General features: G+C 39.2%; 1 protein-coding gene across 1 annotated transcript in view; it reads left to right on the plus strand.

Moving 5' to 3' along the window:
- WDR64 (WD repeat domain 64) overlaps positions 1–27430 on the plus strand; it is an 81393-nt gene that overhangs the window by 28811 nt on the left and 25152 nt on the right. Inside the window, exons 12-19 of the mRNA XM_032216039.1 lie at positions 4021–4160; positions 7870–7996; positions 10977–11125; positions 12169–12292; positions 17525–17697; positions 21853–22032; positions 22318–22445; positions 24832–24924. Of these exons, the coding sequence (XP_032071930.1) occupies positions 4021–4160; positions 7870–7996; positions 10977–11125; positions 12169–12292; positions 17525–17697; positions 21853–22032; positions 22318–22445; positions 24832–24924 (1114 nt within the window). The remainder of the gene's footprint in view (positions 1–4020; positions 4161–7869; positions 7997–10976; positions 11126–12168; positions 12293–17524; positions 17698–21852; positions 22033–22317; positions 22446–24831; positions 24925–27430) is intronic.

The raw sequence follows: 27430 nt of genomic DNA on the forward strand, positions 1-27430 counted from the left end.
GCGATAAATTTTTTGAATCTGCCAATTCAAGTTAAATCCCGGACTTCCCACCGAACGTCTGAAAGCTTCAAAAAAGGTCTGTTTCAAATTCTCCTGTTCCTTTTCACGCAATCCTCTGACTCTTATTGCAAACGCAGTCTTATTGTAATTTATCATAACGAGTTGTTTTTGAGCATTTTCAACTTCCTGTTGTAACGTTTGAATTTTAGATGTCAAATTAGAATTAGTTTTTTCCAAAAGTTCCAATTTGTCCTCCATTTCAGAAACATAGCCTGTCATAACAGTCATAACTCTGATCGTATCTTCCCTTGTTTGAGCAATCTTGGTGTCCAGTTTATCATATAAGTCCGATAAAAGTTGTTTAATTTCCTGTCTGAACTCTTTAAGGGTTTCAAAAAGAAATTCTTGCGTTAAGAGATCTCCAGTAGAGGGCGTGGGAGGCAAGGGCAGCGATTTTGTAACAATTTCTTGAGATGTATTATTAAGGAAACGCTTAGACTGCTTCGATTTGGGAGCCATTATAAAAAAAACGCACAAACAAACAAAGTCTCTGCTCCCCTCGGTTTTAAATGGGATACTATTTATAGACTTTTAACAGTTAATAAGGAGAAGTCTTCAGGAGAATAGAACTGATTGAGTGTGTCATATATCAAACGCAGAAGCTATAAAATCGCCATCTTGTAACGCAGCTGGATAAGAAAGCCTTTTACAAAATTGAAGCTGGTATTTTGAATAGTAATAAGAAAAAAATTTACAACTTCAAGTTAATATTTGGTTTTGAAGCCATTTCAAAACTTATCTGCCTGCAGTTAATAAAACTCTATTGCCTGAATATGCAGCTTTAAGTAAAGAGGCTGAGTTCCCCTTTTATTTTGAAGTTAAGGCTTGGCAAAACTTTCAGTGAGTAAACATTGTAACAAGACCGTTCAGCAGATTCATCACCATTTAACTTCCAGATAAGCAAAGTTAATGAAGGAGTAACATTCTTGTAGAAATAAAGCTAATTAAAAAGCTTCTGCTGGCCTATTGTGAAACCAAAACATATGATAAGCAATCTCTTTTGTTTTGAATTCTTGTGAATTCTTGTGAGGATTAACAAAAAGTGTTCATTATTACCGGAGAAACCAGCCTGCTCGGCGCCATTTTAAAAGCCTCTAAGTAAATAATTTTTCGGAGGAGAAAAAGAAAAGAAGCTAAAATGTTGATAAACAATTATTGTGCATGGAAATGGATTCAGCTCGTGATAAGATTAAATCAAACAAAACTTTGAACTGAGTGGGGGAGACCTAATTTGTCCTGCACAAGGCAGTTTGAAGTTCCCAGCACGGACAGCCGTTCTGCCTTGGGCTAGCCCCCCTTTCCCTGCAAGCACAAAAGCTGCAAAAATCGAAGAGCATTTGCCAGCAAAACAATTTCTTCTTTCCTTCTTGCCTGAAGGATAAGAAAACCTGATAAGACGTCAGATGGAAGATCCTCTAAACAGGTACGTAGCCAGGAATTCGGAGGCAGCTGATTTTTTGCTGCCACCACCAGCAGGCTCCTCCCAGGAAGCCCCTAACAAATTCTTAAAGTGATTAATACTTAGGAAGTTTGATGGCCTTCAAAGCTATTATGTAGTTTTCTGTGTCACATAAAAACCCCTTCAGACTAAAATTGATTTCTCTGAGAGAAATTCTATGACATCTTGAGAAATGCAAGGAATTGTGCAGTTGCTTCTCTTTTTTTTCCATACTAAAACTATGTCCCCAATCTAGATGCTCTCCAGGAATAATACAGAGATAATATGGCCAATTGATATACTATTAGGAAAGAAGACAACATTAAACATATGCATTAAATGTTGCATCAGATGGGCATCCATTTAGTGATTGGGGCCATGTTTAATATGTTTTGGGTCTTATTGTATCAGTGGTTAGATAGATGCACGCCAGGTGTTTATGCTTTGGAGAGGTTTTGGAGAGGAATGGGAATCCCAATTTAAAAAAAAAAAAAACTCTGGAATTCAGTAATGTACTTCATACAGTCTTCCTATTGAAATTCAAGTAAGCAATTCAAGTGCTTGGTTAGTGACTCTCCCTCCTTCCTATCCCTTTCTGTAGCCACAGCCCAACTCATCCTGTGCCTATAATGAACAATAGGACAATAAGTTCCTTTAAAGCAATACAAGGCTACTTCTGCCTTGCTGCCAAAGCTGCTAACTTAAATGGATCACAGCAGCTAGTCCTAACAATTGAAATGGGTATGGATATGGCAATCTTCCTGATCAATACCTAACACATAGAGCCTTGTGAGATAGTGGTGTCTGGTGATCTAATGAGCATCCCATTCTCCCAGTGATCAAGTTTCAGTTTGAAATTGGAGAGTAAGAGACCAATGGTACTATCTGCCCTATGTGGGCTACTTTCTGCTGTGTAATAGGTCTGGGCTATTAGGGTGCTAGATATATTACTATTTGCAGCTCCAAGACAGCTGTGCTCCTGTGCCACTATGTGTGGATTGTCAAAAGAATATGATTGAAGCATGCGCATGGGTGGACAAGATCCAATCAGTTCCAGATACATTTTATAGCCTGAAGTGGAATAACGAATGGTGCTTCCTGCTTTTCTTTCATGAAAAATATAACATCTAAGAAAAGAAAAGCTCACCTCCAAAACCCCTTCAAGATAAATTAAAGAGCCGAGGTGGCGCAGTAGTTAAATGCAACACTGCAGGCTACTTCAGCTGACTGCAGTTCTGCAGTTCGGCTGTTCAAATCTCACCGGCTCAGGGTTGACTCAGCCTTCCATCCCTCCGAGGTGAGTAAAATGAGGACCCGGATTGTTGGGGGCAATATGCTGACTCTGTAAACCGCTTAGAGAGGGCTGAAAGCCCTATGAAGCGGTATATAAGTCTAACTACTATACTATTACTACTACTAAATTTAAGATAAATTTAAGATAAATTGTTTGGTGGACTGACAGCAAGATTATGGTTGCTGACAGGAATTAGCACATTTCAAATGTTAATTGAACTCAGTGATACTTTAATTTTACCTATGTTTTTAATTTTGATGTTTCTTATTTTGTTTTTTATCATTTGTATTTTTGTTGTTAGTGACTTTGACCAGACAGGATGGGAATATGGGCTTTAAATTACACAATAAGAAAATAGTGGTGGCACAGTAGTTAGAATGCAGTACTGTAGGCTACTTCTGTTGACTGCCAGCTGTCAGCAGTTCAAATCTCACTGGCTCAATATTGATTCAGCCTTCCATCCTTTCGGGGTTGGTAAAATGAGGACCCAGATATGTAAACCACTCAGAGAGGAATGTAGAGCACTATAAAGCAATATATAAGTTTAAGTACTACTGTTATTGCTATTAAGTCATTGTTTGCTTTTTCACATAATGCTTAACAAGCCACATTAAAAGAAGCCTGAAATGATGGGTTACAAACCAGTATGATAGATTAAAAATATTGTTCTAGAGCTTCAGTGGGAAAAACAAAAAACAAATACCCACCACCACCCAACATTTCACGTTTAAAGAACAGAAAGACAAAACAATTTATTTTTGGTAAAGTGTATAGGGTAAAACAACTTACCAGAGTGTCCTTATTTTAGAATGCTCTGCTATAACAACTGTATATATACATCACATATAGATGGATAACTCAAACTGATCATAGCAAACCTTTTCTAACTTTCTAATTAGATATGAAAATAGTTACATATTGGTCCAATATAGTATATAGACAGAATAAACAAGTATTCATTTCATCGTTGGCTTGGTCAGTCTTATGAACCATTCAATATATATACTAGTCATGAATTATTAAAACATTGTATTTTCTTCCTGGCTGGTCTAGTTCTACTCCTAGGTCTTTCTGGCTGGTCTAGTCTGATGTTTTCCAGATTTATTGCTCTTCAGGCATGTTGACTGGTAATTTAGTAGTGAAGCCTTCCACATCTGGAGGACATAAAACTGGGAGATACTGCTGTCTATAAATAAAATAAGAAAATAAATCATCCATTTAATTCCAGGAGAAGACAAAATTATTCGTTTATGGCATCCAAACATCAACACCAAACCAGTGGGAAAATTGATGGGACATTTATTTAGTATTGTAGAGATTGTCACCAATGAAAAGGATCAACACATTATCACCCTTTCTACTGCAAAGGTATGGAATTACCTTTGACTTAGTGAAAACCATTTGCTCTGCCAAAAGTGATCTTTTTAATGTTATGAGTGATAAAATACTATTTTTTCCTTATAGGTTCCAGATCTGAAATAGATGCAGTGTAATTCCACTTTCCCATTCATTGAAATACATATTACCCATTTGTTTGTACAGCATCATTTATATCAGTCATAATTTTAAACTAAAAGACAAGATGCAGACAATATTAAGAGGATGCTACAAATGTCTCATATCTAAGAGAATCTAACAACAATTCCTCTTATCATTCATCAAAATGTTTAACAAATATTTCTAAGATATTTGAAATATGGTTTTATATTTTTAATCCCATATTATTTTTAATAACTCAAGATTGTGAACAAGCCTAATAATCCTTCCTCCAATAAAGTAGAATGTTTGTAGCTCAGGATTAAGATGAAGAGTCCTTGCATTTATTAATTTATTGCATTTGGCAAAGGGAAGTCCTGAATATTTTAAAGAACTTTAACTCTAAAAAGACCTTTAGTTACAAGGCTGAGCAAATGTAGAAACTATGAAAATTTTGGTTGAAATATGCATAAAGTTAAAGATGCTATTTCAACTAAATAGTTGTTGTCCTAAGTTGTCTTCATTTCAGTGTTCTTTTGGGGGGGGGGGGAATACATTTGCTATACTTGTTTTATACTCCATATCCAAGTTTATAAGATATCAACGGTTGTCAATTTATGTATGTTTAGCTTCAACCTCTTCATTTTTACCACAGGCATTCTACATATTTTTGGGCAACAATTCCCCGCATCAAGTCAGAATAACCAATTGTCAGGGATGCTTGGGATGTAATTAAGCTATATCTGCAGGGTCTTACATTGCCTCTTCCTACTTTAGTGGCAATTTGGACTGTATTTTATTGAGAACATTTGGTATGATGGTCTCAGAAATTATTGGAGCGAATAATGAAGGTTTTCTGCCCTCAGCAATACTACGTAGTTGTAGGATTTAAATAATAATGTGATTTTCTTTTCCCACATCTCACTGGTTCCCCTGAGCCAAGATCTCATGCTTTGTTTTGAATACCTGCACTGCCTAAGAAGAATCTTATAGACATTGGCACTTATGTCTAAGTTAATATGCAAAGGGATTGCTATGTCAAAAGACTTAAAACAATTCAGCTACAAATCTAGATAATTTGACAGAAATAAACAGTAACTTTTCTTCCATTCAATCGTGTCCAGTTCTCAGAGGCTGCCTGGATACGTCCCTGCAGTTTTCTTGGCAAGGCTTTTTTCAGAAGTGATTTGCCATTGCCTGCTTCTTAAGGCTGAGAGAGAGTGATTGGCTCAAGATCACCCAGTTGGCTTTGTACCTAAAGCAGAACTAGAACTCATGGAGTTCTGGTTTCTAGCCTGATGTCTTAACCACTGCACCAAACTGGCTCTTGCTCATTGTTTATAACCTCAGATAAAATGATGATGAGTTAGCTATATACCAGAGGTAGATTGCTCCCGGTTTGTCCTGGTTCGGCTGAACCGGTAGTGGTAATCTGGCCTGGGTCACAGAACCGGCAGCAACCCATGATGGCCATGCCCCCGAACTAGTTCCCCGGTTTCTGTTGCTGTTGCTGACATATTTTTTATTAGCTTTTAATGGTCTTCACACATGCACAGAACCATACACAGCAAACTGTACATGTGTGAGCAATGCGTGGCCAGCAAAGCATGCGCAAAGCGAACTGGTACCGGTTTGCATAGGAACCCATCCCTGCTATATACTAATGTGTTTTATCATACATAAAGAATGCCTTTTAAAAGTAAAAACCTCTTCCTTGCCTTATATCCCATGCACTCCTAGCATGCATAGTAGATTCTTTTTGCAGATTCTGGTAGGGCCCCAGGGCAAATTCTGTTTTTTTCCCCAGAACCGAAAGAGTGAGTTTTGTTGCCGTGAATACTGCAGAAGCTCTCTAGGGCAATTTATCATAGTCATCTCCAAATGTTCCAAACAAATCTACTGGAACCTTCCAACTATCCTCGTGTCTGAATTCATACAATCATGCATAGAGAGTGAGATAGAGAATCTGGTACTGAGCATCTGGCAATGTGCATTTCCCAGCAATGCTCACAGCAACCTTGGTTAGAATTCTTCATATTTGAAAAAGTCATTGGCAACCTTTATCCCAAAGTGAGGACAGAAAGCCAAGTAGAAGGTAGAAAACTTGCCTTTGTGGAATGTTTTTTGATGTAAATTTTCTGTAACATGCTGCAGAACAAAATGCTACTTTATAGCAAGGCCTTCGGGAATTGGTCTGTGATTCAATAATAGAAAATAAAGACAAAGTCTCCAAATCAGGCTATGCTTCATTTTTTCAAGATAAGCCAAGATTGGCTAGGTGCTATTCCTGCCAAATGCTTAATTTCAAAAGATCTGAATCAAATTTTTGACTTGATAATAATACATACAATATACTTAAGAGTGAATTCCATTGAAGTCCAACGTTGACCCTATTATTCATTCACTAATCACGGTTTGTGTTTTACAGATGATATTGAATGCTGGGCTTTAAGATCTTAATTTAAAATGATAGTTTTCCATTTAGAAAAAGGAAGAATATACTATAGTCTTGTTGCTTTCACCTTTTTCTGAATATCCCTTCTCAACATTATTGAGCTCACACAGCTGCTGCCCAACAGGAAAATATAAACGTTGAGCAGGATTCCTCCTCTTTCTCAGGGACTCAGTTTATGATGGTTGGAAGCAGGACTAATTTCTCCTTTGTTAATTAGTTGTTAATAATTAGCTTCTCACAATATTTTAATTCTCTACTTTTCCTGATCCACCACCTGAGATGACTGTCTCCTTCTGCCTGATGAGACTAGATCTGGTCTCTTCCATAGAAGTGGAGAATGGTGATCCTGATCACTCAGTCAATCTTTATTGTACTCTCAGATCAGTAAAAAAAAATAATCCTGGTCCATGTGTCTTGTCAAGTTGTGTCTGATGCAGAGGTGGATTTCTACCAGTTCACACTGGTTCGGGTGAACCAGTAGTGGTAATTTGACCTGGATCGCAGAACCGGCAGCGGCCCAGGCTGGCCATGCCCCCGAATCAGTTCCCCGGTCTCTTCTGACATTGCCGCCATGTTTTTTATTAGCTTTTCATGGTCTTCACACATGCGCAGAAAAGTTTAGAGTGAACTGCGCATGCGCAAGCAATGTACATCTGGCGCATATGCGAGCAAAGCGAGCAATGCACATTGCATGTGCGCGCAAAGTGAACTGGTACCATTGCTGGTAGGAACCCGCTCATGGTCTGATGCTATTCTATCTGCAGTGTCTTAATGGCAGGGGGCTTGGATTCTTTTCTAACACAAAAGGAATCAATGTACCTATGGTTAATGCTCAACTTACACTCTGGACATCTAGTTTTGCTCCATAATTTGGTGATGAAATTAATTGAATTTGGGCTGATCATTTTCACAGAATCGTGAGAATAAAATAGAGTATGTTCTAATGTGTGTAGCAGAATATACATATAATACATATGGTATGGTAAGATAAGCAAACAATAGGAAGAATACTAATATGCATATCTAATTCTTTCATTTTGTTTGTATATTGTATATTGAGGCTTTACACAGGGAAGTACAACATATTTTGATCATTTTGTTGTGGCACTTATTTACCGCACATCATATTTCTTGTCATTCCTTTAGATTTTCAGAGTGTGGGATATCCAGACGCTTTCATTGATGCAAGTGTTCCATGACGTTCAAGGGGCACGCAGAGAGTCACAAATTTTTGCTATGGTATTTGATAATACCCACGGAACACTTATTGCAGGTGGGTATGATAAAAATATGTGGCTTTATAACAGGCTTGCTGATATCCTGGAACAGAACCAACAATATCTTTCTGATCATGGAAAATAATATTTTAACTTAAAGATCAGTTTCTCCAACTGCTCTGCAGTCTTGAGAACTTAACTTTCCCAAATAGTCTTCAAAACATTTTCAAGCCCTTCAAAGCAGTTTTCAGGCCTATGAACAATTGTTGAAGGAAATAATGGTAGAAAAACTAATTTGCATACTTGAAGTCTGTTCACTTAAGAGTGGATTTTGCCTAAAATTGTAGAAGATAACAAGTATGTATGAAAAGTGATGCCTCCATAATTTTATTTTAAATAGGAATATTTTATGATACAGGAAAATAATCCTTGAAATGAACTCTCTTGCTATCTACATTTTCCACTTGATTTGCTACAGTTGTCTTCCAACAATGGACAGGTTTCTTAAAAACATCACAAAACAACTGTATACCTTTCCTCTTCAGTGAGATCCTGACAGAGTTTTTCACTGCTTCACTTGAATCAAATAGAGACTCCACAAATGCATTGTTTCAATTTTGGAGAAAGGTGGAAGGCATATGGTGCCGAATTTGGACTGTATGGTGAATAGAGCATAACAGAGAGTGTGGCTTGTGTGGTACAAGGCTTGGTGCTGTCATGTTGCAGCAAAAAATTCCTTCACTTTTTATTATTGTTTTGAAGTTTTAAGATTTGCAATGTAGTGCTCTAAGTTGACAGTTGGGTCCATTTGAAAGAAATCATGTGAATAACATCTGAATCTCAAAAAGCTGCCAATTTCTTCCTTCTAATCCTTCTCTTCCTCCATGTGAAGCTTTGTGATTATATTTTATGAACTGACATTTCATTTCTGGGTCATAAGCTTCCAGTTCATAAACAGTAGCAAAATAATCCATTCTTACAGCAAGACTCTGCTAACTGAAGTGAAATAACAAATGATAAATAATGCAGATTTTAGAATGCCAGTGTTTGGATTTGTTAGTAATTTGTAACATTGAAGGGATTATATTTAATTCAATTGTTTGTGTTTATCTGATCTTGCAGTGCAGTTAATTGTTTATAGTAGATACTTGTGCAAATGTTCAGAGAAATTGTTCAAAAGTATTAAAGTAACACTTTTTAGAAATCTATTGTATAAATAAGGATGGGCTTTTGCGCACAGTTTGAGTCATCACACTTCAATTGTATTATTGGACATGAGGCATTAAAGAGTTATCAAGATATTTAACAGAAATTTGGTGACTTTGCTATGAAGAAAGCAATATATGAAAATTTGAAATTAGAAAAAGACATGTAAACGGGACATTGAATGTATCAATATACATACAACTCAGAGGTGGGTTACTACCGGTTCGCACCAGTTCGGGCAAACTGGTAGTAGCAATTGTGACTAGGTCGCCGAACCGGTAGGGATGGCAGGTTGGCCATGCCCCTGAACCAGTTCCCTGGTTGCCCATGCCATTGCCAGCATGTTTTTTGTCATTTCATAATGTTCTGCACATGCACAGAACAATGTACAGATAACTGTGCATGCACAAGCAATGCGTGGCAGGTGTGCACGCGAGTGAAGTGAACCGGCAGTAATACTAGCAGCAACTCACCCCTGCCTACACTGGAAGACAATAAATATATATTTTAAAGACAAATAAAAGATATTTAAAACAGATAAAAGAAGGTGATATTACTGAGGGTGTTGCTTTCATGCCACGGAATATAACTGCAGATTCAGGTGCTTACTGCTAATGCATCTATGGCAGATCAGCGAATTCATCAGAGGTATTTAGTCTGTCCCCAAAATATTGAAGTGGATATGCTGTATACACAAGGCCCGCAGGCCGGATCTGGCCACAGGGCTGCCCTTGAAACAGTGAAGGACTGGCCCACAGTGCCTCTGCCAGTGAAAATTGAGCTCAGCATCTCCTGCAACCCTTTGCCAACAAAAAGGGAGGTCAGGAGGGCCACTGGCAGAGCATTCAGGCCATCACAGGTGCCCCCTGACACAACTTAAGTCTAGCTGGCCATGCCCATCTGGCCCCTGAGGTCAAACACAACCCTGATGCGACCCTTAATGAAATTGATTTTGACACCCCTGCTGTAGACATTCCTGGGGACATCTAGTACATAAACAAGCAAGGCCACATTAAGACCATTCTGCCTTTACTTTGTAGATGTGATACTGGTATTTCCTACATATTCTCTTTATCTGGCAGTCCACATAACAGAAAAACATCATTTTCTGGATGACCAGCTCAGCTATATTTGGTCAATGACTCATAAATGTAGTCAACATAGCTTGTATCCCATTTTCTATGCTTAAACTTGCGTGCAGAGACAGAATTTCCACTTTTTGTATCCTAAAATATCTGCATGCAAGGCTGAATTCTGCAGAGATTTATTGCCCAATCTGCTGTGAAACCTGACAATGCCATCTCATGCTCATAAAAAGATTTCTCCTGCACTATTTTCCTTCCTGCTGCTCCGAGACCTTTCAGAAATCCACTGGGATTCAGCCACTGTGTCATTGTCACATTCTATTGCATTAGCTGAACATGAGATATTTTCCCTGCAGTTTGCAAGCCACAAGATTTCCCTTTTTAGCACTAAGGGCTTTCCGATTCATAAAATAGGAAAAAAGCAAGTAGAACTGGGGCCTCCAGCCTGTCAAATATTCCATGTCCTTGCTATAGACTATAGACAAAGAAAAAAAATCATCTCTAATTTTCATTTGCATAAGATTTAAGGGTTTGGTTTTTGAATATGTGCATGAAACAAGTTTTTGGAAGAGTAAATGCAATATTGTAGTGCACGAAAATCTAGCAATAATTTAATTTGATCAGACATATAATACCTTCAAACTACATACAGGAGCAAGAACATGCTTGAGGTCAGAGTGTCATCAAAAATTTGAAATGAAAATGTAAGTATTTTCTAGATTTAATGCAATTCTGTAATACCCAGGATCGACAGTCATCGATATTTATCCTCTCACTCGGATGATACAAGACACGAAACAAGTTCCCCAGTCCCATGAAAGGAGCATCAGTGTGCTGGTTTACAATAAAGTTTTTCACCAAGTTCTAAGTATCTGCTCTGAGTCTATTGTAAAGGTGAGTATAAGTCTTATGAGCCTTACAGTTGTAAAACAAAAGAAAAAAATTTCCCCCTGTTTGGACAAATACATAAACTAGGATATTCTTATCACGCGCACATGCAATTTTAAAAACCATTTTGGAACTTGTCTTTCCCAGAGATGGGTGAGGCGGGATGAATAAATTACTTCATTTCTTTCATTTGGGGAAAACAGTTGAACTGCAAGCCCAAAGGAATTACTGAATTTTTCTATTAAATCAAGGAGAAATTGGAATACTTATTTTCAGTATTCCTTTCTCAAACTCAATCAGTTCCTCTCATTCTTCTAGTTTAAGACTTACTACATACATTTTTTTTTTAAAGTAATACCTGCTCAAGTTATTTTTGAAATCTCTTGTTGCTGCATTTTTCAAGAAGCCATAAAGCTAGTTCAATAAATCATGCATTCTGTGCTCCATAGTGACATAATAAGTATAAGTATGTATAAGTATCATCTTTATTGTCATTGTATTTAAATACAATGAAATTGGTTTTAACCTCACTGGTGCAAAATTATAACAGAAACGAAAAAAGAAAGAAAAAAAACCTAGCATGTGCATGGAGTGATTGTGGTTGTATTTAAAAGTCTCACAGCCCAAGGATAGAAACCTGTTTGTTCTGCTGGCTATATTTTGATGCCTTCTGCCTGATGGTAGAAGTGCAAAGAGACACTGACCAGGGTGTGAATCATCTTTGAGTATCTTCCTTACTCTGCTAAAGCAGCAAGATCTGGCAATGTCATCCAGTGGTGTCAGAGGGCAACCAATGGTTTGGAAGTTTGGAAGTTTATTGGCATTTTTATGCTGCCCACTCCCAGGGGACTCTGGGCGGCTTACAGACAAACAAATAAAAAATTAAAAATATTTTCAGTATTCCTTTCTCAAACTCAATCAGTTCCTCTCATTCTTCCAGTTTAAGACTTACTACATACATTTTTTTTAAGTAATACCTGCTAAAGTTATTTTTGGAAACCCCTTGTAGTTAAGTCTGCTGAATTGTGTATAATCTGTTTTATTTTTAGGTCTGGGAATTGGAAACAGGGCAGCTAATATACCAGATTGAAGATGCTCATGGGCCAGGGGTTGAGTTGACATGTGCAGCAGTTGATAAAAATGGATTTCATCTTGCTACTGGAGCATGTGATGGTAATGACATAATTAGTCCCTAAAATAACCCTTTTAAGATAATTTGCTGCGTTTTCAAGAAGCCATAAAGCTAGTTCAATAAATCATGCATTCTGTGCTCCATAGTGGCATAATAAGTATAAGTATGCATAAGTATAATCTTTATTGTCATTGTACTTAAATACAACAAAATTGGTTTTAACCTCACTGGTGCAAAATTATAACAGAAACGAAAAAAGAAAGAAAAAGAAAAAAAACCTAGCATGTGCATGGAATGATTGTGGTTGTATTTAAATGTCTCACAGCCCAAGGATAGAAACTATCTTTAAACCTGTTTGTTCGGCTGGCTATACTTTGATGTCTTCTACCTGATGGTAGAAGTGCAAAGAGACACTGACCAGGGTGTGAATCATCCCTGAGTATCTTCCTTACTCTGCTAAAGCAGCAAGATCTGGCGATGTCATCCAGTGGTGTCAGAGGGCAACCAATGGTTTCTTGTGCCGAATTGATCACTCTCTGTAGGCCTTCCTGTCCGCAGCTGTTAAACCAGCATACCATACTGTAATACTTTATATTACATCTATAGTCATTCAAGCTTTTTATGGCTGCTTTCTTTGGAAATGGGATAATTGTGGCTGCTTTCAAGCATGATGGGACTCTAGCCTGTTGCAGGGAGAAGTTAAAAATCCTTGTCAGGACCCTTGTTAATTGGTTGGCACAGGTTTTTACCACTTTCCCCAACACCCAGTCTGGACCTGCAGCTTTGTTGGGGTTTACAGCCTTCAGCTCAGCTCTCACTTGATGTTCATCCAGGGTGAGTGGCTGAAGGTCAGAGAGCCTTTGGGCTAGAGCCACAGAGACTGATCTTTTGATCTCAAAGTGGTGAAGAAGCTATTTAGGTCCTCTACTAGCAGGGCATTAGCATTGGCTATTTTTTTCATATTGCCCTTATAGTTGGTTAGATGTTGTAGCTCCTGCCATACCTGTCTTGAGTTATTATCTTCCAGATACTTCTCTACCTTTTGTTTGTATTTCTGTTTAGCCACATTAATGCCTCTTCTCAAGTTTGCCCTGGCTTCATTGTATTTGTCTTCGTTTCCTGCCTTGAAGGTGGAGTTTTGGGCTCTCAGAAGTGATTGTACCTCTGCTGACATCCAGGGTTTACGATTACTGTAAACTCTGATGTGCTTATTCACTGTTACATTGTCTGTGCATGATTTAATGTATGAGAGTACAGTGTCAGTGAATTCTCGCAGCTCCAAATGTTCAAATATACTCCACTTGGTAGTCTCAAAGCAATCCTGCAACTGGCAGAGTGTTCCCTCTGGCCAGATTTCGACAGTTTTCAAGACTGGTTGTATCCTTTTCCTAAGGGGGATATACTTTGGGCACAGTAGCAGAAAGATGTGGTCAGACATACCCAGATGGGAGAGGGGGATTGCTCTATATGCCTGTCTTAAGTTTGAGTAAATATGATCTAGAGCAGTGGTTCCCAAACTTTTTCAGTCCACCGCCCCCTTGATGGTACAAACTGATCCTCAGTGCCCCCCACCCAGTGGTGGAATTCATTTTTTTTACTACCGGTTCTGTGGGTATGGCTTGGTGGGCGTGGCTGGGGGGTCATGTGACTGGGCGATTTGCACGATGGAAGGAAGATAGTAACAGTAAAATTCAAAACTGTAACAATTAATTGCACATTGATTCAAAATCCAATTTAAAAACCTTTTTAGTCAATGTTAATTCAACAAAATTGTTGAACATGATCCAGTGATACCAGGTTTTTAAAGTCTGATAGTCATTTATCAAGAACCTTAGTAACTAGTAACTTAGTAAATTCAGTAAAATTTAGTAACTACTTCACTGTTCAGTAAATTCTTAATGTGATGGATGGGCTTGATGAAGCGATATCTGTTTCCCAATGTCTGGTTTTAAGTCACTTAGCAGGAGTCTTAAATCACCACGTTCAGTAATCTGGAGTCGATTTCTTTGCTTGGAGAGAAGTTGGATGACCACACTGAAGCCATGTTCCACCAAATATGATGTTGGAAATGCAACAAGGAGCTTCTTAGCCACTGTCCATAGTGAAGTATAGCAATCAGAAATTTCTTTCTGTAACCAAAACTCTTGGTACGATTTCTTAAACTTTGGCTTCAGCTCAATGTCATTTTGCAACTCTATGAGTTGTTCCTCCACTACCCCATCTTCCTCAGTATCTGAAAATGAATTTATCATCCAATCTGGAATTTCCATCAAAAAAAGATCCTGATATCACTCAGACATTTAAGTCTTAAATGTCAGAGAAACAACTTTAGCTGGATAGTCACATCCCTGCAATAACATCATTGCAATTTTCAGTTTTATTAATTTCCACAATATCAACACTAGCTTTGCTACTAACCCCTTCCAAACCATCTGCATAGCCTTTAAGATTTGGTGGTCTAAATATCAAAAACGGTTGACTCACATACACATCTAAGCAAAACTGAAGTATAATTTATTTTTCCTTTTTTTTAAAAAAAAATCTCAATTTTAAGATTTATATTACTGTTTTCATCTGGCCCCCATCCAAAAATGGCAAGAAACTCTGGTGTCATTTTTTAAACCAACCATGGACAGATAATTGATCATACTTGCCTTAATATTATTGCCCAAGTTTCTCATTGGCTATGCTAACCAAGAGGTGCTCTGGTCATTGTTAACCCTGCTGCATTTTTTTTTTTAAATTTAAAATAAATTTTTATTAAAGGTTGTAAAAAAGGCTGCAAAATTTATGTGTGCACATATCCACACATACAAAGGCATACAATATAATCTTATCTCCTTCAGATTGCCAATTATTTTGCACGACACAGACATTATGCCTTTAAATGCTTACGTGGTTTTAAGGGCTAAACTTTTGCTTGCCAAACCAACTATTCAAAACCAGTAATTCCGCAAGGAGAGAGGGTGGGAATGGGGATATTTACAAAACTAAACACATATCCTAAAAGAAAATCCACCCACAACCAGCATTGAGTGGAGCTTTTATAAGCTTTAGAATAAATGAGCTGGAAGGGACCTTGGAGATCTTCTGGTCCAGTCCTCTGCTCAAGCAAGAGAACCTATACCAAAGGTCTTCAAACTTGGCAACTTGAAGACTTGTGGACTTCAACTCCCAGAATTCTCCAGACAGCTATGGATTTCAACTCCCAGCTATGCTGGCTGGAGAATTGTGGGAGTTGAAGTCCACAAGTCTTAAAGTTGCCAAGTTTGGGGACTCCTGATCTATACTATAGTAGTATATACATATAGTATACTATACCTATATCAAAGAAAGCTCCTGTGAGTTTAACAACACCCGTATTTCCAAGGCTAGAAACAGAAGATTGCAATGCAAGCTCTCTCCTGCTGGTAATCCAAACCTCCCTAACCAAAATTTACACCACCAAAAGAGAGTGACCGCACTCCCGCTCATCACCTCCATCCCCAGTTACTTTTACCCAGCAGTGTCTCCATGCAAAGGAAAAGGATGGCACAAAATATGTGACCGTTTTTTAAACCAGTGGCAAAGAGCTCTCTCACAAGCTCAAGTAGAATTCAATTGGGGGGGGGGGGTTCCCCCTAACAACACCGTGCACGATCTCCTCGCTCACCGACCGTTCAAAAAAAAACCCTTTTCACCAGCCAAGCCGGTCGGTTAAGACACCGGCGGTGTTGGGGGGCAGGCGATTGAAGCGGTACGCGCCCCTCTCCTGGGAGGAAGGAGGTGATTGGAGGGGAGGGTGGTGACGTTGCTTAAAGGGAAACCCGCAGCTATTTCCAGGTTTGTTTGGGTGATTTCGTCCTTCTGCCTGCACCGATGGGCTTTAAACAGTCCATCTTCTGCTCGGCAAGTTTCTCCTTTCCATCTGAGAATTAGCTAAGGGGAAGCTACCAACCTAGGGGTGACGCCCTCTGCAGCCAACACAATACACAATCTTTTTTTCCTCACCTTCTTAGCACCCTCCCTGCTGCCCCCCTGCTGCCCTCTTTGCCTCTTAGCGCCCCCCTGCCATCCCCCTTGCCTCTTAGTGCCCCCCTAAGTCATCCCACCACCCCCCAGGGGGTGGAACCACCCACTTTGGGAACCACTGGTCTAGAGTATTCTTACCTCTGGTGGTACACTGCACATACTGCACAAACCTAGATAGAACAGACTTTAGACTGGCTTGATTAAAATCCCCAGCCACGATAAAAGCTCCCTCATGGTAAGTTTTCTGCTGCCTCTCGATGGCGTCATGTAACTTAGAGAGCGCTGCGCTAACATTTGCATCAGGTGGAATATAGACAGCAGTTATATCTATAACAGAAATCTCTCTAGGTAAATAAAATGGCCGACAAATGACAGTTAAGAATTCCAGATCTGCAGAACAGTGAGTATAAGCAACTCTACTGTTAGTACACCAGTTATTGTGTGTGTAAATACAAAGTTCTCCACCTTTGCTTTTACTCTGTAAACCGCTTAGAGAGGGCTGAAAGCCCTATGAAGCGGTATATAAGTGTAACTACTATACTATACTATACCAGAGTTGCTGTTTCTGTCAAAGTGGTGTGTGGTGCAGTTAGCTAGCTCCACTGACGCATCCAGTACAAGTAGTTGAAGCCAGGTCTCTGTGATGATCATCACAGAGCAGTCACGAATGAGCTTATTCCATAGCTCTAGTTCATCAGTTTTGTGGACAAAGGATCTAGAGTTGGTTAGAAAAATGCTTGGTAATGCTGGTCTGTGAGGCTGCTTCCGTAATCGAACTAGCAAACCAGCTCTGCATCCCTGCTTCTGCTTTTGCTCTCTTCACCGCCTCAACAACGATCCATGGAGAGCCTGGCAGTCTTACTATATCACTCGGTATATTATGAGACTGCTGGAAGTCGCTGGTAATATCTAGTTGACTAGAGGATCCAATCTTTAACAACTCCCAGTGGGTATAGACTAGTTTTTGCCTAATTCTGCTGTGGCACCAGGGAGCTCAAAGCCGCAGTGTCTAAGCACGTCGCCATCTTGGGGGGAAAAAAGATCAATTGAGAATTCTTTTGGTTTTATAACATTGTGCACCATGTATAGTAGTTACAAATAGCCCTTAGTAAAGCGTTAAGAGAATAGACTTTTTACACAATCGGTCGGTATTGTTCTACATGTATTTCAAATAGTTAAGGACAAACTTTGTAGTCAGTAGCACACAGCTATTTGTTATTTCTATGAAGAGTGACATTCCTTCTGTTTTATCACACATTTAGGGACTGTGAAATTATGGGATTTTGGAAGTGGACAGATACTTAAAATGTTGCCCTTGGGCAGGGAAATCACAGTCAATGAACATTGGCTGATGCAGATGGTCTACCTGAAAGCCAGTGAGAGTAAGCATGTGGTCCTGGTCTTGGAGTACAGTGGGCTGATCAAAATTGTTCAGGTTTGAGCTTTAATTGTTACATCTTCTATTTCATTTGCTTAACTTTGTTCTCAATTTCAAAAGTCAAGGAACCCCATCTCTCTTAACTATGGCTTTTCCACATTTGTTAGGACTTTAACTCCCCATGACCAAGTTTGCTATTATGTTAGCTGTAGTCCCAACATAGCAAGACAGTCCCAAATTAGAGAATCTCTGTAGGGCTCAGTTATCAGCATTGTGAAATACTTCATCTCAAGTATTTACATCCTGATATTCCAAATCCATTTGTGCAGAATTACAGCTTTAATATATCAAAGATTGTCCCCCTTCAAGCAATTAAGGTATAATTAAAATTCCACAAATCTAACTCATAAATGGTTTACATATTTATTCTGTTTTTCTTTATTGATTATATCCTGTTTATGAATTCTGGTTCTAATCCTCTTAATCCCATCAAGAATTTTCTCATCTCTATTACAGGTAGTCCTTGGTTAGTGACCATTCATTCAGCAACCTGTAGCACTGAACAAGAAGTTACAGTAGCAGTGAACAAGGAGACTTATGGTTCAGGGTCATGTGGTCATGATTTAGGCATTTGGCAGCTTGTTGACAGTTATGAAAATTGCAGCATCCTGCAGTCACTGTTCATTTGCAACCTTCTCTGTCAATTTTCAACAAGCAAAGTCAATAGGGAAGCCAGTAAGAGATTGCAAATGGCATGTTGTCATGCTTAATGACCAAGCAGTGTTGTCATGCTTAATGACCAAGCAGAAATGCAATCCTAAATCAACATGACAATATGACATCGCACTCACCATGTAGCAACAAATTCCTGGTCCCAATTACCACAATTAACCAAAGACTTCCTATATCTATTTAAATATTTATATTTATAATTATAATATTTATTTGTGTGTGTGTGTGTGTATGTATATGCATATGCATACACACACACACACACACAAATACATACACTGCTCAAAAAAATAAAGGGAACACAAAAAGAAGACATCCTAGATCTGAATGAATGAAATATTCTTATTAAATACTTTGTTCATTACATAGTTGAATGTGCTGACAACACATTGGATTTGTAGTTACACTCAAAATTAAAGTGGAAAAACTATAGGCTGATCCAACTTTGATGTAATGTCCTTAAAACAAGTCAAAATGAGGCTCAGTAGTGTGTGTGGCCTCCACATTCTTATATGACCTCCTTACAGCGCCTGGGCATGTTTCTGATGAGGTGGCGGATGGTCTCCTGAGGGCTCTCCTCCCACACCTGGACTAAAGCATCTCCCAACTCCTGGACAGTCTGTGGTGCAACATGGCGTTGGTGGATGGAGTGAGACATGATGTCCCAGATGTACTCAATTGGATTCAGGACTGGGGAATGGACAGGCCAGTCCATAGCATCAATGCCTTCATCTTGCAGGAACTGCTAGCACACTCCAGCCACATGAGGTCTAGCATTGTCTTGCATTAGGAGGAACCCAGGGCCAACCACAACAGCATATAGTCTCACAAGGGGTCTGAGGATCTCATCTTGGTACCTAATGGCAGTCAGGCTACCTCTGGCGAGCACATGAAGGGTTGTGCGGCCCCCTAAAGAAATGCCACCCCACACCATTACTGACCTGCTGCCAAACCAGTCATGCTGGAGGATGTTGCAGGCAGCAGAATGTTCTCCACAGCATCTCCAGACCTTGTCAGGTCTGTCACATGTGCTCAGTGTAAACCTGCTTTCATCTGTGAAGAGCACAGGGCGCCAGTGGCGAAGTTGCCAATCTTGATGTTCTCTGGCAAATGCCAAACGTCCTGCACAGTGTTGGGCTTTAAGCACAACCCCCACCTGTGGAACATCGGGCCCTCATACCACCCTCATGGAGTCTGTTTCTGACCGTTTGAGCAGCCACATACACATTTGTGGCATGCTGGAGATCATTTTGCAGGGCTCTGGCAGTGCTCCTCCTGTCCCTCCTTGCACAAAGGCAGACGTAGCAGTCCTGATGCTCGGTTGTTGCCCTCCTATGGGCTTCTTCACGTCTCCTGATGTACTGGCCCGTCTCCTGGTAGCGCCTCCATGCTCTGGACACTACGCTGACAGACACAGCAAACCTTCTTGCCACAGCTCACATTGATGTGCCTCCTGGATGAGCTGCACTACCTGAGCCACTTGTGTGGGTTGTAGACTCTGTCTCATGCTACCACTAGAGTGAAATCACTGCCAGCATTCAAAAGTGACCAGACCATCAGCCAGAAAGCATAGGAACTGAGAAGTGGTCTGTGGTCACCACCTGCAGATCCACTCCTTTATTGGGGATGTCTTGCTAGCTGCCTATGCTTTCCACCTGTTGTCTATTCCATGTGCACAACAGCACATGAAATTGATTGTCAATCAGTGTTGCTACCTAAGTAGACAGTTTGATTTCACAGAAGTGTGATTGACTTGGAGTTACATTGTGTTGTTTAAGTGTTTCCTTTATTTTTTTGAGCAGTGTGTGTATGTATCTATATCTATATATCTATATATCTATATATCTATATCTATATCTATCTATCTATCTATCTATCTATCTATCTATCTATCTATGCCAACCATCCTCATTAACTTATAATCATATACAATACATTCTAAGCTAATAAGTCAAAATTAGCACAAACCCTCAAAAATGCCCTCTAAATGGCCTAGATTGAAAAAAAAATATATTTAAGCTTCTGTCAGCTGCCAGTTCATGCTTGCCTTTTGCTATCACTCAGTGCCAGGCCGCCATGAACTCTAGGGGACTGGATGGGAGAGGGGAGGATTCTAGAAAAATGAAAAGTTCATTTCCTGTCTAGGCAGGGGGCTGGACTAGAAGACCTCCAAGGTCCCTTTCAACTCTGCTATTGTATTGTACTGTATCTCCCTGAAACATGGTTTTAAGGTTGGCTGGCTGAGAATACAGCCGCATACCAAACCACACTTGAAGCAACCCTTCTGAAAACATCTTTGAATTTGATTAGGCATTGGGGAGGCCAGCATGGGGAGGTACCTAAGGGAAGGGAAGTTGGACCTGAGGTTTTTGGCATGTGAATTTTAGTTCTGGCTTTGCACTATTGTATTTCACTTGACCGCTAGGAAACTATACCTTTCTCAACAAATGGAATTAAGGATCATTCTTAAGGCTAAAACTGAGGCAGGTCTGACAGCTCCCTTTTAAATTGCAACAATTCTTAATTCACTCAAACCTCAAGAGAAAGATAAACCCTATACATTCTTAGTGTGGATATACCATGCTGGAACCCCTGAAATAATGTATCAAGAAGATGCACAATTATTTTCAGTTCCTAATAATTTTTTAATGAGGGCATGCTAAATGTACCTAATCCTCATGTGGCTGCCCATTGAATGAGAATGCAAAATGTTTCCTAGGTATTATGACTAGTATTTTTATTGGGAATTATCTTTTTAATCATCTAATTTAGGCTTTTTAGAAGAGACTCTGGAAACATGTTTTTCACTAGATGTTTACTTCAGTCATTTGTCCTGAAGACATTATGTTAGAGCTGATTTAATTAATTATGCCTCAAAAGCTTGTTGAGCTCAGAACTGCCTCTTGGATTGCATTCCCTTACGTTTCTAATCAATGCTGCATTCAGTTTCTGACATACTTTTGGCTGATCATTTGTGCTGACCAGAAACTTAAAGCCTTTGTTAATGATAGCAATGTGTTCTGCAGCCTTCAAACCCATCTCAGTTTTAAAACTATCAAAGTATTTCACATAAATGATTACTTTGAAGTGAGTGCATCTACCCAAAGGTAACTCTGTGTGAAATGCCCAGATGTGAATGTCAACCAGAAGTATAACTGTTCATAGCATTTACTGCTAATCTTGGACAAATGTTCTAACATAAATATGTATATAATGACTGTTATCTGCAGTTCAGCGGTTCTAATCTCACCAGCTCAATGTTGACTCAGCCTTCCATCCTTCCGAAGTGGGTGAAATGAGGACCCAGACTATGGGGCTGATATGCTGACTCTGTAAACCGCTTAGAGAGGGCTGAAAGCCCTATGAAGCGGTATATAAGTCTTAACTGCTATTGCTATTGCTATATGCAAAGTAATTTACAAAACTAGAATTTTTTACCAGATTGATTGTCAATTAATCTTCAATTCTTTATTCAATTAGGCTAATCAAGGTGAAGTTTACATGTCCATAACTTGGGAACTTCCTGAAGCTGTGTCGTTTGCTTTACAAGGCTATCCACTCATTTCCCTAAAACTATCTCCCAATGTCAAAAAAAATAATGAATTTTTCCCAGACGTTCAACTACTGCTTGATCCAGATCTCACAAAAACAAATGTAGAGGTGAGGAACTATTGTATTTCTAGATATGTTCTAGAAAACACGAAGAAAGAGAAAATTATTCTGAGAAAGTTATTTGTATCTGAGGTCCACAGCAAAAGTAAGCAGCAAAAATGATTTTTTGTTTTCTATAAGTTCATCTGGATATTGACAAAGATTATTGGAAGGAATTGTGAAGCACTTGGTTGCCTTTCTCTGCGTTGTTTGTCTTTGATTGTCCATCTGTTCTGGTCAGCTATTCTTTACCAATCAATGTCCTTCAGATGCTTTACTTTGTGTATTTTTCAGCTACCTCCTAAGATTGAAGTGAAGTGCTTTGATTTGTTAAAAGTAGAAGGTTACAGTTTGTTAGCTACTGCAAGTGCAAATGGTTCTATCATCATATGGGATTTTGAAACTGCCACAGCCAGACATATGTAAGTACAACACTTTATCATATAATGGATGTGGAGAGACAGTGCTAATGTCCAGTTATCCAAGATAAATGATGTTTTAGTGTCCAGTCTCAAAACAGTTCCCAATGTGAGAAAAGGAGAAATAGAAATATTAAACTAAGAATAAGCTACTGGAACTCAGAGACAAATATGAAGATTGTTGATTAATTATTGGTAAATCCCCCCCAAATCCTGTTCATAATGACATGCTTAGTTGAGTCATAGATGAAGCTATAGTATCATCCAGTCAACATAATCAATGGTTTTAGACAAAACAGCCCAGGGTAGACTTGGGTTTAGCTCTCTTTCCAAAATCAACCATATTTTGAAAAGAGAAAAACCTTGAGATTTTTTTTTACATTCTATCCCTGGTTTGGAAACAAACTAGACTAATCCCACAAAAGAGGACTGATCTAGGAACTACCTGTCCCTTATTAATGTACTTTTAATACTAGTCCCATATTAGCATACGAGGTGGGAGTGAAAAAGAAGCAGGAAAAGGAGATAAAAATTCCCAACTCTCTCTGCTAGTGCTGCTGCTGATCTTCATTGGGCCACCATAGATTTTTTTTTTCTACAATCAAGAAGTGGCAGGAAGCTATAGATTCCTAAAGAGATTTTCAAATGTACTTTTCCCTCTTTGACTGAGGCAACCCTGGAAGCATCCAGGACTGAGTAATTTCTCTAAGATAATCAGCCATTTTGTGTCAACACAGCCTCACCATACATGAACTGCCATTCAGGATTGGAGCTAGGAGACTTTCTTCAGCTCGCGCTCTCTCTCCCCTCCCCAGTGTGAGTGGTAAAAAATGGATTGTCAGAAGTGAAGATCTTAATTATTGTCTCCTGTGCATAACCTGAGTCAGAGAAATAGCACTGAATGGATGAGATGCATAGAAGAGGGAACTTTAGCTCAGTAAAGGGCAGTGCGGTTCAGCAACCTATTTGCCTCCATCCAGGCTTTATTCACTTGGGCAGAGCACTGTGCCAATTATCTTGTTCTTGCTTGTTCAGAGGGGAGAGGGGGGAAAATGTTGGTTAGTTTTGCTGCAGTATAAGAAATAGCTGAGTTTCCCATCTCCAAGAGTTTCAGTGGAATTGTTCTCTTAAGCATACGTTAAAATTCTGCACTAAAGACAGAAGAAATAACTTTGGCTTTCTGTATCCTATTTAGCTGAACTTCAAAACCATTTCCCCTGCAACCACAGTTCCTGTAAATAATTTCTTTGCTGCTTCATTCTTCTCTCCTTCAAAGGATATTTATACAAAGAATGGTTCCCAGACCATGCCCTTATTTTTTCACCAGTTTTGCTTTTAATCTACTTCATGTTGAAAATCTCTTGGAAATGCTAATTGAGATTGCTTCCCTCCCACTAAAATGGATGAATAATTCTTATCCCCTGGCTAAGAAAGCAAAGCTTCAAAAGAGAGATAAATTGATGGGCCCAAAAGCAAATGTCTTCTTTTGAAAACCAGTCCCAAAGGACAGTTGAGTGTGTGGGTGGGTGTTTTAAGTCAGAAGAGCTTGTTCTTAGAATTATGGGATTTTAAGCAGCACAAAAAAGTTATCCCGAGCACAAACAAGATTTTTGCAGAAGTAGGTAGGTATTTGTCATTTAGGCAAATTTTATTGAGTTCACTAAAGGTCTATGTATTATTGAAAAGCTAAATTTGGAGATTTAGTAGTATAAAGAATGAATTCTCTTAGTTTTAATTGGAGATTTTCAACCTGGGGGAATTCTATATTGGCAGTCTATGAATTTTTGAGATGACACAATTATTTGCGCTATCATTTTGAAACCAACATGAATTTGAAAATATGAAGCCAACTTACAAAGTTTTAAAAAAGTATTATTATTCTGGCCCTACTTTGAGGGAGGAAAGATGTACTATTTAACAATATATCTAACAAATGTAGAAAAAACTACAGACAAAGTATCGGCATTTGAGAGACCGCCTCCTGCCAATTACCTCCTTGTGACCTATTAGATCACACAGATTAGGCCTCCTCCGAGTTCCATCCGCCAGTCAGTGTCGGCTGGTGACTACGCGGAGGAGAGCCTTTTCAGTAGTAGCTCCGACCCTTTGGAACGATCTCCCTGTGGAGATTCGTACCCTCACCACCCTCCAGACCTTCCGCACAGCCCTCAAAATCTGGCTATCCCGTCAGGCCTGGGGTTAAAGATTATAATCCGTCCCCTCCCGAATGATGAATGAATGTTGCTTCTATTTTTTAATTATGTACTGTTTTTTGTATGTCATTGTGTGTACTCCCTTCCCTATACGTTGTAAGCCGCCCTGAGTCCCCTCAGGGAAAAGGGCGGCCTATAAATAAATTTATCTACAATCTACAATCTACAATTTTCAGGTTTAAAACTCAGAATGCTATTCATGCAGATAGACCTGGATTACTTAAAATCAACTGCTTACTATTCCTGTATCAAGATGTTATCACTGAGAGGTAAGTCAATTTTTATGAGACATGTATACATTATGGTAGCTGGGCTAAGAAGCTGTACTATTTTTCCTTTTGATAAAGTTGGGGGAGGGGAAACTACCATATTTTTCAGAGTATAAGATGCATCTTTGTCCCTCAAAAAAGAGGGTGAAAATCAGGCTGCCTCTTATACATTGAATACAGCATTTCTGGCCTCCCAAAACTCTGCCCCCTTTGCAAAAATGGCCATGCATAGCCTTTAGTAGACTTCCAGAGTGCTCCTGGGGGCTGGGGAGAGCAGAAATGAGGAAAAAAAGTCCATTTTGCTTCCCCCTGCCCCCAGGAGCACTCTGCAAGCCTTGTAAAGGCTATGCATGTCCTTTTCTGACAAGAAATGGGCCAATTTTTCCAAAATTTGCCCCAATCTTTGCTCGTTTTGGGCCCCCTAGCCCCCAGGAGCACTCTACAAGCCTCCTAAAGACTATGCATGCCCTTTTTTGACAAAAACTAGGCCCATTTTTGCAAAAAAAATGGGCTGTTTTGGGGAGGTCTGCAGAGTGTAAAACCTTTTTTTTTTAAAAAAAATGCCTCTTCAAAATCTTGGTGCGTCTTATACACCGGCACATCTTATACTCTGAAAAATACGGTATATTAGTCACATTCTGTTAAATTCCTAGTTATCTGAAGTTGTTTTGTAGTCCTAAGAGCATGTAGACATCTCTATATTACTTTGTTTCTTGAGCAATGCTTCTTGTAACAAGAATTAGTAGGCAGAATATGATATTGGATAGCCAATGTGGATCCCCATAAATCAGTTCAGATTTTCACTATTAATGGCCACTGCTTGTTAAGGGGAAATGTTACTTTGCATGTTGTTACATGGAATGGGACAACTTACCATGGTCAACTCGTCATGGCCAACTGGCCACGAGACAACTTGCCACATGACAATTCAATGAATATAAAAGTTAAATTAATTTCAATGGAACTGTGGTCAATAATAATGAAAGAAAGTCAATCCAGAAATACAAGTTACAAAAATTTCAATGAAAATATGGTCACCAATAATAAAAGTAACTAAATGAAATGATTAATAACACTTAGTTGTCTTATGGCAAAGTTGGCTGTGGTGAGTTGTCCTAGACCCATCCTTATATGCATGGACCTCTCATACTATTTCTTCTTGACATTAGCAGTGTTAATTCAGAGTGCAAAAAAGGACTAGAAACAGTAAGGACTAAAATTTAAAATTATTAGGTTAAAAGACAAATAAAACTTCCCTAAACTAGTTTCATACAAATCACTGAATTTCTCCATACTTTCTATCCTTGCAAACTATGTGCATACTTCCATTCATACAGTGTCTTATCATGGCTTTCTTTTTCAGGATTTCATGAACTTTATCCAGTGATAACAGTCTCCATCTTGATCAGTGGACTTACTCACTTTTTCTTTCTAGATTTGTTTTTCAATTTAAGTCTTCTTAACTCTCTACATCAGAGATGTCACTCAATTTCATTGAGGGCCACATCAGGGTTATGTTTGACTTTGCGGGGGTGGGAGGGCGTGGCCAGGAGGGGATGGCCAGTGTGTGCATGGCCAGATTGATGTCACTCATGTCTGGGGCACCTATGGTGGCCAGGGCAGGAAGCCCCCAGGCTCCGTTTTTGGCTGGGACAGCCATCTGTAGCACTCTGCCAGCGAAAAAAGGTGTGGCCTCCCTAAACTCCATTTTCACTGGCAGAGAGCTGCAGGAAGCCATCACAGCCAAAAAGGAGCCCTGGGGGATGTGCGCATCCTCCCCTGAGCTCCATTTTATCTGGCAGAGGCACCGTGGGCCAGTACTTTGCTGTTTCCAAGGCAGCCCTGCTGCCAGATCAAAGCACTCCGTGGGCCAGATCTGGTCAGTGGGCCTTGAGTTTGACACCTTGCTCTACATGATCAAATCACTCCAACAAACTTCTTACATACTTGTCAGTTATTCTTATGTTTCACTCAGATTCATTCAGCACCCATTCATTCTTGCTTTATCACCCACAGATCTTTGACTGCATTTCAATTTAACTTTTGTTTCTTCTAACATACCTAATTTTCTTTTTTCTTTTTTTTTAATATTCAAATGTTTTATTTCATTTTTCATTTTCATTTCATACATTCACATATATACTGTGCCTGATTGAGGCCATATAACATTGAGCAATAAACACAACCCTCCTTGTATTCCCCAAAATACAAAACCAATATAGCGCTTCAACCCTCCATACACCCTTTCTTTCTCCCCCCTCCAACTTTCCTTTCTCCCCTCCAACATTCCCCTCTCCTACTTCCCCTCCCCCTCTAACGCTCCTTTCTCCCCCTCCCTTAACATACCCAATTTTCCATTCCATGTCACAAAGTGGGCAGAATATATTCTTATAAACAGCTACTTTAAAAAAAAAAAAAAAAAAAACATCCAGTTTCTTTAAAACAGACATTCCCTATTACTTTTCTATCAGCATTTCCATGTCTTAAAATTTCTACATCAATTTTC

Source organism: Thamnophis elegans, chromosome 4 (assembly GCF_009769535.1).
Source record: "Thamnophis elegans isolate rThaEle1 chromosome 4, rThaEle1.pri, whole genome shotgun sequence".
Lineage (NCBI taxonomy): Eukaryota > Metazoa > Chordata > Lepidosauria > Squamata > Colubridae > Thamnophis > Thamnophis elegans.